The sequence below is a fragment of the Hibiscus syriacus genome, unplaced genomic scaffold, assembly GCF_006381635.1.
Source record: "Hibiscus syriacus cultivar Baekdansim isolate YM2019G1 unplaced genomic scaffold, ASM638163v2 tig00112249_pilon, whole genome shotgun sequence".
NCBI classification, from domain to species: Eukaryota; Viridiplantae; Streptophyta; class Magnoliopsida; order Malvales; family Malvaceae; genus Hibiscus; species Hibiscus syriacus.
The window spans coordinates 1043703-1056495 of record NW_024063281.1 but is presented as its reverse complement, the minus strand read 5'-3'; the positions used below and the strand labels follow the sequence as shown (position 1 = coordinate 1056495).

At 30.6% G+C, this 12793-nt stretch overlaps 1 protein-coding gene across 1 annotated transcript; it reads right to left on the bottom strand.

The window, feature by feature from the left end:
* Positions 1–9126: 9126 nt before the first annotated feature.
* LOC120176472 (dof zinc finger protein DOF3.6-like) lies at positions 9127–10703 on the bottom strand. Its single transcript, XM_039182900.1, has 3 exons — positions 10510–10703; positions 9439–10330; positions 9127–9313 (listed from the first exon to the last, which is right to left on the bottom strand). The coding sequence occupies exons 1-3, from the start codon at positions 10558–10560 to the stop codon at positions 9276–9278; spliced, it is 981 nt and encodes a 326-aa protein (XP_039038831.1). The 5' UTR covers positions 10561–10703; the 3' UTR covers positions 9127–9275.
* Between the last annotated feature and the right edge of the window lie 2090 nt (positions 10704–12793).

Here is a 12793-nt window from a genome sequence, read left to right as displayed (position 1 = left end):
AAGTTCCGGAATAATCAAAAGTATTAGGATCGAATCAAAGAAAACAAGGCTAAGGTGAGTGCAATTTTAATTGTACTTATATTATTGAACGGACATTGACTTGCGATGAGCCAGTGATGGAGTTACTATGGTAAGAAGTGACTCCTAAAATGTTATTTAATTTGTGATTCTTATATGTGCATGAATACATGAAATGAGTATAGGTTATTATATATGTTACATGATATGCATAAACATAAGAGCATAAAACATAAGATATATGATATGATATACATGATTATATGCATATGTGATATATGCTATGAGACATGACCAATGTGAAATGAGATAAGTTATGTGAATATATGAAATGATATATGAATATGCAATACGTGATACATGTGATATGATATGAAATACATGGTTACACATACATGTGGTATGTGACAGAAAAGAAAGAACAAGTGATGAGAAAAGTATTCATTGTAAATGCCCATAGTATACGATATGAGAGCTATAGGTATAGTTGACATGCCAAGAGTCGAGGGTTTCATAGGTCTTTTGGGACAACTCATAGGTCCTTCGGAACATATTCACAGGTCCTTCGAGACAAATTTCATATGCCACTCAGTGGGACTTATACGAGCTGTGGTGACAGCAATAGTGCACAACCTCAATTTACTTGAATACCTTGAGTTCTCAGTAATGTACATGGGCCTATAAAAGACATTGAAAATATTTACAAGATTCATATGTGATATTGTGTGCATTTCTAAGTGAAATGTATTTGTTATATGAGATTGGTAATTATTTATGCAATAGTGAGATTTGAAGTTTATATTATATGCTGATATAGTATATAAAGAAATTAGTGATGATCAAATGAGAAATGATAAGTACAAAATCATATGATAAATAGAGATTATGATGATGATGGTATATGAATATGTATGCATTTTATTATATGAAATGTTATATGGTTTTCTTATATATTTTATATGCCTCACTAAGTCAACGACTTAGCGTGTGATTGTTTCACGCGTAGGTTATGAGAAGATGACGGTTGATAAAAGTTACTCAAGACATGTCAGTTTCTCCTTTCCATAGATCAGATCAGATCAGAAAAGAAATGTATAATGTGTATTTTGTAATAACGATAGTGGTTGGCATGTAAATAAATGATTAAATCTGATAAGTTCTAATCGGTTTTGAAAAGTCATACGAATGAGTTTTGTAATGTTTTAATGAGTATATGTAATTAATAATATTCAATTTATTTTGTTAAATAAATTTGGAAGCTTAGATGAGAATTTTTATAGTGATGAAAGGTTAATATGTAATTTTCGAAAATTACTGTAGCAGTTACTGTAGCATGAACAGTAACCGCGAGTTTGAACAAAATTTTCCAGTATCTTAGAGGGGAACCGATTCCCTGCTACAGGGAATCGATACCCCCACTACTACACATCGTACTATTCACTGTTCATTATTCACTATTCACTATTCATACAGTATTTTACTGTTCACAAATACGTATTTTTGAACTCAAAATTTTATAACAAGCACAAGTGAACCATATATGGTCGTATTTTCTTAATATAAATTAAAATGCTCAATTATTTTGAAATGAAATCATTTTTAAAAAGTCAATGTGACATCTCGGACTCGTATTCGGGTCGGGTACGGGTTGGGGTGTTACAGAATGATAAGTTTAATAGTATTTTAATTCATGTAAAAAATAAATATTTAAATTTAAAAATATAAAAATTCATTAAATATTTAATCAAGTAGGGGTCGAACTAAAGAATGATAAGTTGTGTTCTCAAATTTTTGGTTTAATTACACTTTAAGTCATTGCAAGTTTAAATATTAGACAAATTAGAAGTTGTCTTTTGAGTTTTGAGTTTTTTTTAAACTTAAGGTGAATACAAGGTAATAAATGTACAAAGACTTTCAACTATTTGACAATGAACGCTCATACCCCTACGTACGTGCTTGAACTCGGTACCTCAAGGATAACAACAATCCCTTAATCACTAAGGTCGCTTGGTTCGTGCTGAATTTCGAGTTTAAATACCTAATAAGTCTTTATATTTTTTTAAATAGTCTAATATTTCGGTCATTAGCAATATTTAATTCTAGTTCCGTCCCTGGAGTTGAGTAAGGGTTTGGAAGAATTGAAGTATACATGAAATGTGTCACGCAACCAATTTGGGGAGTGCATAAGATGAGAAAACAGATAATATGGCAGTACATACAAATGCAAATAGAAGTTGTTTTCACTTGTACAGTTCATAGTGAAGTTTTGAATTTGACTTGTAGAAGCTGTTTTGAACAGATTCTACTCCTTTGTTTTCTGATCTATCATCGATTAAAAAATTAATATCTCTTTGTACACTACTCGAAATCATTATCAGTCTGTTTAAAATGAAACTATACTGATACAGAAATTCAACGGTATAAAGATCGTCCTCTAATTATTTTCGTATAATTTATAGTGATTTTCTAAACTTGCTGTTCAAATCTTGAATTCTAGGCACTTTCCTTAATTAGCTTCCTTAACTCATTCCACACTTCTATTACTTATCGAATGAACATATATTCTTGAATCACAATTGACATAAAATTAGGAGTCACTTCTTAAACGTAGTAACTCCGACATTGGATAATCGCAAGCCAATGTTTATTCGCAAGCCAATGTTTATTCGATAACATAAATATAAATTAAATGCACTCACTTTTATCTCATTATCAAACCTTCTCCACAAAATCTTCTCAATCCCGCATCTTTTCCTTCCCTTTTGAGTTACTTGGATCACTAGATTTATCGTGGTCTTATAACGTTATATAATAACATAAAATATTCAAATTATATGTTAGTATCTAACTAACATAATCTAAGCTTAAATATTAATTCAATAGAAACAAAGTATCCAACTAACATAATCTAAGCTTAAATATTAATTCAATAGAAACAAAAATTGATACTTAAATCAATACAAAATTAAATCATGTTTTCCGTCAAAATTTCAAACTTCTCACAAATGCTTATTCAATTCCATAAATATTTATTTTCATCTTCCATCCCTCTACTTTTGCCAATTCACAGTCGAATCACCATTTATGAATTCTTTTTAGAATTCATACCTACTTATTAATTTAATTCATAATGGTCCTTCACCATCGTGTTCATTTTCACATAATTTACTAAAATTTCCAGTACCTTAATAATATCTTGAAACCAATACTTCAACACTTATGAACTTGCAATTCCATCCTTAAATACGACTAACATTCAAATCCACCCAAATTACTTTGCAATTCTTGCAAATTGATCCCAAACAAATATTTAAATTTACAATTTAACATCCAAGTAATAAATTTCCAGCATTGAAATATTTTACCCAAATGATACTTTCACATTCAACAAACTTGTAATCGAGTCCCTAAAGTATCAAGACCTTTCGAATTTCGCCCTCAAAATTTACCAATTTGTAATTTGTTTCCATCCAACTTTCTAGCTTAGAAATTCCAGCATTTCAATATTAACTTCAACATTGAACACCCCAAATTAACACATTTATGCAATAATGTCCCACAATTCTTAAAACTTGGAAAATAATCCTTTTCCAATTTCAAGGTTCCAAATTGATCCAAATTGGCCTCCAAATCACATAGAACACATCTATTATCAATTCTAGACCATAGGAAATTTTTCAACATTTTCCCATAATTTTCCCTTGTGGCCGAAAATCATATAGTAACTAGGGTAAACTTCCATTCAATTTCAAGCATGAATTCAACATCCTAACATTAAATTCATGTTATTTCAATCATCACAACATCAAATTAAATCAAAATTCAATCAACTATATAAACCCTAACCATGGCCTAACATGATTTAAGCTTCTACACTTTAATTTTATCATCACACATGCTTTAGAAATATTCAACAACTTCAATAATATAAAACTCTTCCATCAAATCTTCAAAAGAATCTCAACATCTAAGCATGATTTCCATAAGAAAATGTTATACCAAATGATAGAGAATTTCAAGAGGTTTAATTCTCTATCTAATAGCTTAGTCCAAAAAATCAACCATAAAGCTTTGAAAATCAAAATATATTCTCACCTATTTGGCTATGGAGCTCACGGCAATTGCTTGGGGAAGATGTCGGTTGTTTTCTTGATTTTATCAAGTAATTATCAATTTAAAACACTTGGCACTTTCTGTTGGGATTTTCGGAAGCTCGAATCGACAACCGGAACGGTTTGCAAAGAGGAGATTGAAAGATAGAGAATTGCACAACAATTTATAGTGGTTCGACTTCTCAACCAACTCTGCATCCACTACCTTAGCTCCTCACCAACGATTTTCCAACAAATTCACTAATTTGTTCTTTATTTTTAAGGACAAAGAGATAACCTTTACAACTCCCTAGTTTTTCACTAGATAAACTATAACATTTTCCTAGCTTTTACACGGGCTTAGCTAGAACATTTCCCCTTTACAAAAGGATAAAGAAGTAAACAAATAAACCTCTCGAAGGTAGTTGTTTACAAGAATTAAGCTCACAAGAACAAATATTTACAAGAGAACGGAAAATAAGAATAAAAAAGCTCTTCTCTTGTGTTTGATTGCTTGGATAGGTGTTCTTTTTTTCAAGTGTCCTCAGCTTGTATTTATAGCTTGAAATGTGTTTGAAGTCATATCTATCTGTTTGGGATGTTTTGGAGCCGTTTGGGGATTATTTTTATACAAAATAAGGCTACCCATAAACAGGGTGTATCGGTACCCCTTCATAGGGTATCAGTACACTTTCATTAAATTCAAATTAAACTAGTTGTTGCTGCCATGGTGTATGGATACACTGCAGGGTGTATCGGTACACCATAGGTGTATCGGTACACTAATTGTATTCAGTGTTTGAGCAGTCATAGGTGTATGGATTCACCTGCAGGGGGTATCGGTACACCAGTGTATGGATACACTGCAGGGTGTATGGATACCCTTTGATACCCTTTAGCATTTTTGCTCAAATATGAATTTAATGGACTTTGAATTATTTTTGAAACTATTTTTAAACTTTGAATAAATTCAATTCAAGTCCACAAATATTTTGCCTTAAATTTGTTATATCGAAACATAATTCAACATTTTCTAATAAAATTGAATTTAAAATTCAATTTATGAGAAATTCCAATTTCACCCTTAATAAATCATGATAATTTCCAATTGCCATTGAAATGTCTGCTATTAAAATATCCCATAGTCAAAGATGAACCACTTTGGCTGTGAATTTCTACTTTGGCCATGCAATTTTCAAAAAATTGTATTTTAGTCACTAAATATTCCACTGTTCAGCCAAACCTGAAAAATCACACTAATCTGAGCTAAATTTCTCTAATATAAAATATGGAAATAATATTTCCAACCATTATCTAACATCCTTAAAATTTTTGTGAAATTCTAACTCGATCCGATTATTCGACTCATATACCGAGCTTTATCACTTTATAGCTTTTAACACAAATCTCATACCAAAAAATCTGATTCCCATGAAAATTTTTGTTTTAGGTCAAACTATTCAATTACTGGCTAAAATATATAACTTTACATTTTTGGGTCCCTAAAATTTTCAAAGTTTATACTTTTGCCACTAAACTTTCAAAACTTATATTTTAGTAACTAGTAAAAATTTGGGATATTACAATTTCATCATTCAGTATCCTTAGAAAAAAAGATTTTGGATGTTTTTCCTATACGTTCATAAACATGCTATCAAAGCTATAGCAGTTTCAGATTTTAAAAAAAAATTCCCTTATCATCTTCTGATGTCTAAAGCTACAAAGGCCAACATACCTTTTAATTACCTTTATGTATGACATCACATGCCAATAATTTTCATAAATTATTCCATACGTTATTTAACTAGAATTATTTATTTAATAATAATTTAATTTAATTATAATACATATTAATTTCAAAATATTATCTAAGAATTCATTATTGAATTCAAGTAAAAATGTTGAAGAAGTCCATACCACATTCTACCGACCAAATAAGAAATATTATTTAGAGGGATAATTTTAAACATAAATCATAAAATCAATGTGAAAAATATAAAAAATAAATATTGGATTTTAACTATTTTAGTCAAAACTAAACAGTTCTATTTTAAGTATGATTACTTCTTTATGGCATTTTCTTTTGTAATTATTATCTTGACTTCAACAAAAGCGTTTGCAAATAAACATTTACAAACTTGATTGATTGCATGTAGAATATATGTAGGTGGAATCAAATCTAGAGTGCTTTAAGAAACTTAATTAACTGCCACTTTGTGAATATTACTTGATTTGAACAAATACCAAGATATAATAATAAAAAGAGTAAATTATAAATTTTGTAATTGAACTTTACTATCTCCCCTATTTCACTCACTGTGCTTTAAATCTTTTCAACTTCCTCACTGAACTTAATACATTGGGTTTTTTTGTTATTCAACCGTTAAATAGTTAACACGTTAAAATGGGTTATTGTATAGATGCAAAATGACACCGTTTTGGTAAAAAAAAAATTAAACAACATCATTTTTAATGTCGTTAAGTATTTAACGGTGGAGTAACCAAAATAGGAGAGAGAGTAAAGTTCAGTAACAAAAAAACCCAATGTATTAAGTTCAGTAGATAAATTGAAACCTTTTAAAGTTTAGTGAGCAAAATAGGAGAAAGGGTAAAGTTCAGTGCTGAAATTTATAATTTACCCTAATAAAATAGTTAATTGCATCATGCATCATCAAACTATGGCTCTCATTCTAAATTGGTCCTTAAACTTCTAAATGTTCCAATTTTATCCCTAAACTATGACTACATTCTAAATTAGTCCTAAATCAATTTTTGAACATTTTAGTTTCATCCACAAATTATATCCTTCATTCTAAATTGGTCCCCAAACATTTTTAACATTTCAATATCATCCCAAATTATATGTATATACTAACCACATTCCATGTTAATAAAATCGTAGGTCAAGTTGTGTTACTATACTTTTTAAAAAATGAAGTTTAAGTTAAATTATGATTAAAATTAATTACATATTTGGATGAATTTGGGAATGAAATCGGAAGGTTTAAAAGTTTAGGGACTAATTTAGAATAAGGGCCATAGTTTAAGGATGAAATTGGAATATTTAAAAGTTTAAGGACTAATTTAGAATTAAGATCATAATTTGAGGATGAAATGGTAATATTCAAAAGTTTAAGAACTAATTTAGAATAGGGACATGTGATATTGTAGAAATGATGAGAAAGAATCTAGAATAAGTTGCATGATTGAACACATGTGGAAGAACGTGAGGGACTGAACCCCAAACACAAATGAGAATCTCATAGCAAAGCAAAGCAAGCAAAAGAAAAAAAAAACGTAATCAAAAGTGAAAGCTGCCATCGGAAACATGGAGAACCTATCACGCCTATACATACACTGCATACATGCACACTGAGAGAATCCATCGAGCGGTTTTAATAGTAAAAAGAAGTATTGTTTTTATTAAAGGTCTCGGGTTCAAACAGATACATCTGTAGGATGTGTGTACATTGTCAATGATTAAAAATGATTATGAAGATGTATTATCTTATAATCACTCAAAACTATTAAAATAAAACATTAATATCGATCGAATTAAACTCGATTTAATCTTGAAAGATAGTGAGACAGAGTTGCTTTTTTGTATAGACGACTTTATTCCATGTTAGTAAGCAGCCTTGGTTATTGTAAAAGCAGATTGCAAAAGCTCAGATCCCATTCTCTTATGCTATTACTAAGAAACACCCCCAAAATAAAAACGTGTAATTTTCAAATATTTAACTATCAATGGCATCAAAAGATTCGGACATTCTTGGAACAAAATATATACACACCATGCATTAATATTTTGCTCAGATAAATTTTATTGATTTTGAAAAATTATAAAATATAGACATTTTATTATAAATATAATAATTATTATAGATATTTTTCTAATTGTGTTGAAACAGAAAATATTCGAACTTCTTTTACTAATAATAACATGAAATTTTCTAATTGTGTTGTCTTCGTTTTATAGGATTTAAGGTTTAGGGTTTAGGTTTAAGGGTTTAGCGTTTAGAATGAGATCGTATCGAAAAGTGAACCAAAAACTAAATTTAAGTATAGGTTTGAACCAAAAAGATAAGTTCAAGTATAAGTTAGAGAAAAAAATCATGAGTATCAAATTGGCCAAGAAAATTCGAATATCATCTTAAATCGAACAAAAAAAACCCTAAATCTTACGTTAAAAAAATTGCTGACAAAATTGTATATCTTCATGGTTTTGACTTGAATTTTGGCGTTTCTTTTTTTTTTTAACTCTCACTTTACCCTACATTTTATATTTATAATTATAAGTAGTTTTAAAAATTATTTATAATTGTATTTTTTTCAAAATGGTAATATGGAAATGACAAAGAATTAAATGCATTGAAGACAAAATAATTATTTAGTATTACTTTAGGGTTCTTGTGAGGGTGAAAATAACTAACCTTAGGTAAAAAAAACCCTAAAAAACGTGAGACAAAGCAACATCTTAGGAATTTGAAATTTGCCCTCAAACTTGATTAAAGAGAAGACTGAGATTCTGCTCATCAGTGATCCCTACAGCAGCAGTAAATGAATTCCATCACTTTATCTTCAAAGACCGAAGCTCCCTTCACTCTATATTTTTCTATCGTTTTGACCGCCGCAATCATGATAAATACGATACGATCGAAAACGAGAGACCCGAAAATGGAAAATGGCAATTTCTTTTTTCTATTTTTTTGATAAAAAAATATTGTCTCATTTCATGAAAGGGATTGAAGCTCACTTTCAGCTATGCTAGAAAGTGGTGCTTAACTCGACTGACTGGTCTTCTTTGCTGCTGAATTTATATAAATATATATATAATATATCTATATCTAACGTGAATTTTTTATATCTTAAGATTGTTAAATGAGTAAAAATAGACGGATGAGATTATCTCATTGTATTTTTTCTAATGAATATCTTCTCATTTCATGTTGTTAATCGAAATAGTTTATTTTCACTTATCTATTTTCATTTCTTCAAGTCAATACCCAAACTCTCTCTCTCTTTCTCTGACTCCATGAATATATATTACATAGTAATAATTAAAAACCTACTTAATTTCTTAGAGCACAATAATATATAGAAAACACAAGATTAAAAATGAACAACACCAGCAAAAGTTAGAGTTGTTTCTTGATTGGAAACTTCTTATCTATGCATATGACTTGATTTCTCCTTGATGAAACCTGTAAGTAATTTAACACAAAAAAAAACATTAAATTGGGTTTTGAGGGAGGATTATACAGGTATGCATGTATATATATGAATGTATGTATGTGTGTATGTATGTATGGAGGGGAAGAGAAATGACCAGAAAGATCAGTCCATGAGTTGCCACCCCAATATTGATGATCATTGCCTGAAATTCCCAAGAAATTCCTTGATAAATTCAATCCTTGAGCGTCTTCCATTTTAACAGCTGCAAGCTGAGTAACAGCATTCTCCGATGGCTTCGACCGGAGCGGATAGTGACCGAACGGTGGTGGTTCAAGGCCTTCGCTTTGAAACGGATATAATCCATTTTGATGCTGCTCCAAGCTGGTCAAGAATGGGAATTGTTGAACTTGTTGCAGTGATCTCCACTGTTCCACTAATCCAATTGAGCCTTGAAAATCCATGTTAGTACCACTCGTTCCACCGCCTGCCGGTGTCACCTCGGGCTGAATTGTGCCGAAATTCAGCCCGATATCCCCGGAATCGTAGTCGACGAGATGGTGTAAAGGCAGCAATTGCGGTGCTGCTAGGTTCATGTGGCCTAAAATATCAGTGCAACCATTGGAAGCAAGTGTACCTGAAGACGACGTCGAACCGGTTTGACATTCGGATACTACCGACGGAGACTTTGATCTATTACTTCCTTTGCTTCTTTTGTTTCGATGATATCCGCCTCCGACGGGAACATTCCTTAAAGAGCCGCCACGAGTCCAGTATCTTCTACAGGTCTTACAAAAGTGACGAGGCTGAGAAAGGCTGTAATTGTTGAAATAACAAAACTTAGTGTTCGTCGATTCACAACGAGGGCACTTCAGAGCCGACTCCGGCTGCGGTATTTTAGCTAGCCTGGCTCGTTCAGCCATCGAACCAGGCTTAATACCGCCTCCACCACCGTCAACACCCACCGTTGCTGCTGGTGGTGGTAGTGGAAGCTGAGAATTATGATGACTTTTGCCAGTGATAACTCCAGCTTCCTGATGAGTTTGTGGCTGCAAAAAAAAAATCACAACAATTTTAAAGAAATGATTAATACATAAAGAAAATGGTATATTCAAGTGAAGATCAGAAAAGGGTAAGAATATTACATATATCTTTATTGGAGAAGAAGCTAGGCGAGAAAAGAAAAGAAAATCTGGGTTTGGAAAAGAAAAGAAAAGAAAATATTTACCTGGTGCCAATTGGGGGGGTCTAGATAGACTGGAACAGAAGAGAAAACCATGGCGTTTATTGAGCTTAAGCTTTCAATCTTTTTGTAAAGGGTTCTTGGTCATATGGTGGAGAATCACATCAAAAACCAAGCCAGAGTTGCAGAGAGAAAAAGAAAAAGATAAAAATTAAAGGAAAGCTCAAGGCCATGTTTGTTTATTTATGTTTGATTCTCTCTCATCCCACTCCTCTTCTTGTTTGATTAATTTTTGGTAGGGTTTAATGGGTACTAAGAAATATTAATATTTGATGTATAGATAGTGTTTATCATTTTTTTTAGAGATTATGATTTATTTATACCATCTAAGGTATAATTTTTAGTTTTACATCATTTTAGGATCTTTTTATGAGTAAAAATAAACAATTAAGACTATTTTTTCCACCGAATATCTTTCGTTTCCTATTTATATTTTTATCGATATATTTTCATTCATTAAATAATCCTAAAAAGATATAAAGTTAAAAAAAATTACACGAATTGAACAAATTATGTAGGGATGGGCATATGACTTGAACTTTATGGGTACTGATCCGACCCTATTGGGTCACATTGTTTAAAAAAATTGAGTTCGGGTCATTTTTTTTAGAGAATAAGTTTGGGTTGAGTTCGGGTTTAAGATAAAAATATTCGATCCAAAAAATAATGTAATTATACTTTATATATATATATATGATTACAATAACACTCTTTATATATTATTATTTTTTATTTAGATTTCTGTACTATTGAATACAATTAAGAATTTTTTATAAATATATTTATGTCGCTCAAAAAATGAGTTAAATTTTGAACCAAGTAAAATCACCTTAAACTCGATTCAAGCCAAATTTCAGATGAAGAGTATATATTTTTTAAATTAGGTCAAGTTGGTAAAAATTCCAACCTAATCTTATCCATGTTCATCCCTTGGATTATGTCTCTTTGTTCACAAATGATATATATATATAATTATACATTGTAATTATACATTATAACTAAGGTTAATATTAAATTATTACGTTGCCCGAGAAAGATATTAGTGGCCATGCATGTCTTGAGAAAGAGGAAACCCTAGATGAGAATAAAATAATAATTACTTTATTAAGAGCATAATAATGGGGGGAAATAAAGTTGGTCTTGGTGGGGGGGTCCTATGGGTGGATGTGTCACAGTCGAATGTACCCTTGTTACTTTGGGTTTGTCCCCTAGAGGATTTTATTTATTTACTTATTGGCTTATTGCATGTAAATTATTTTAATTTTATTTTTCTCTCGTCCTTTGTTGTCTCTTCATGTATAGTATTGTAGCCTATAGGTGGGGATGGGCATGGGATCTTGATACAATGGATTTTAATTTAATTTTATAGAATTAATTTTTCCAAAAAGAAGAATTTATTTGAATTGGGTCGATTCAAAATTTTTAGAATATATGATTAGAACATATCAAAATTATATTTAGGATAAAAAAATATTCGATTCGATCTTGAAAAATTAGATAACTCTTCCTTATATAGGTAAAAAATATATATAGCATGAATTAAGTGTTCTCAATGATCAAGAGATTTATTGTTATCACTTGAAGTATCGGGATCGAGCACCAAGTATGCAGCAGGGTATGAGCTTTCATTGTCAAGTCATGGATGTCGTGATCAGATTAAACTAGCTAATTAAATCGATTGAAGTGAAAATTAATTATTTAATTACTTAAATCAATGAAGTAATATTAAAAGTTATATAAATAAAAATTGACAATTTAACTAAAATTGACATTTTTTAATAGTTAATAAAATTTAATAAATGTAATATTGGGATTCCAAAAACTATAATTGTAAAATTTGTAAACCGTTTTTGTTCTAAAGATAGATGAGAAATGAGAAGTGTGAAAAGGAATTAAAATAATTTAGGGTTAAAGCAAATCTTATAGAGATACATTCAACGTATTATTGCCACTTTTTTTCTTAATTAACCATTAATTATATATATGTTTACTCTTTCATGACTTTGATTTCTTCTTAAGTCAACACAAAATTCATTTTAAATTTAAGCCAGAAAGGAATTAGGGGAATAATGTGAAAAAGAACAAAAAAAGAAATGGCTAGTTTGTTGAACCCATTAATTTTTTTATTAAGCTGAGGTGATTACAAAGTAGGGACGGGCATGGGTCGGGTCGGGTCTAGTTGGGTTGGGACGGGTTTTGGTCAATCCGACCCGACCCGAAAACAATGAACCCTCCACCCGAGATCCGACCCGACCAAAACAAAATTCCA

Coding starts and splice junctions, on each gene's coding strand:
- LOC120176472 (XM_039182900.1), bottom strand. CDS start 10,560: ATGGTTTTCTCTTCTGTTCCAGTCTATCTAGACCCCCCCAATTGGCAC. Junction 10,331..10,509: donor ACCCCCCCAATTGGCACCAG/GTAAATATTTTC, acceptor TTTTTTTTGCAG/CCACAAACTCATCAGGAAGC. Junction 9,314..9,438: donor CTCATGGACTGATCTTTCTG/GTCATTTCTCTT, acceptor AATTACTTACAG/GTTTCATCAAGGAGAAATCA.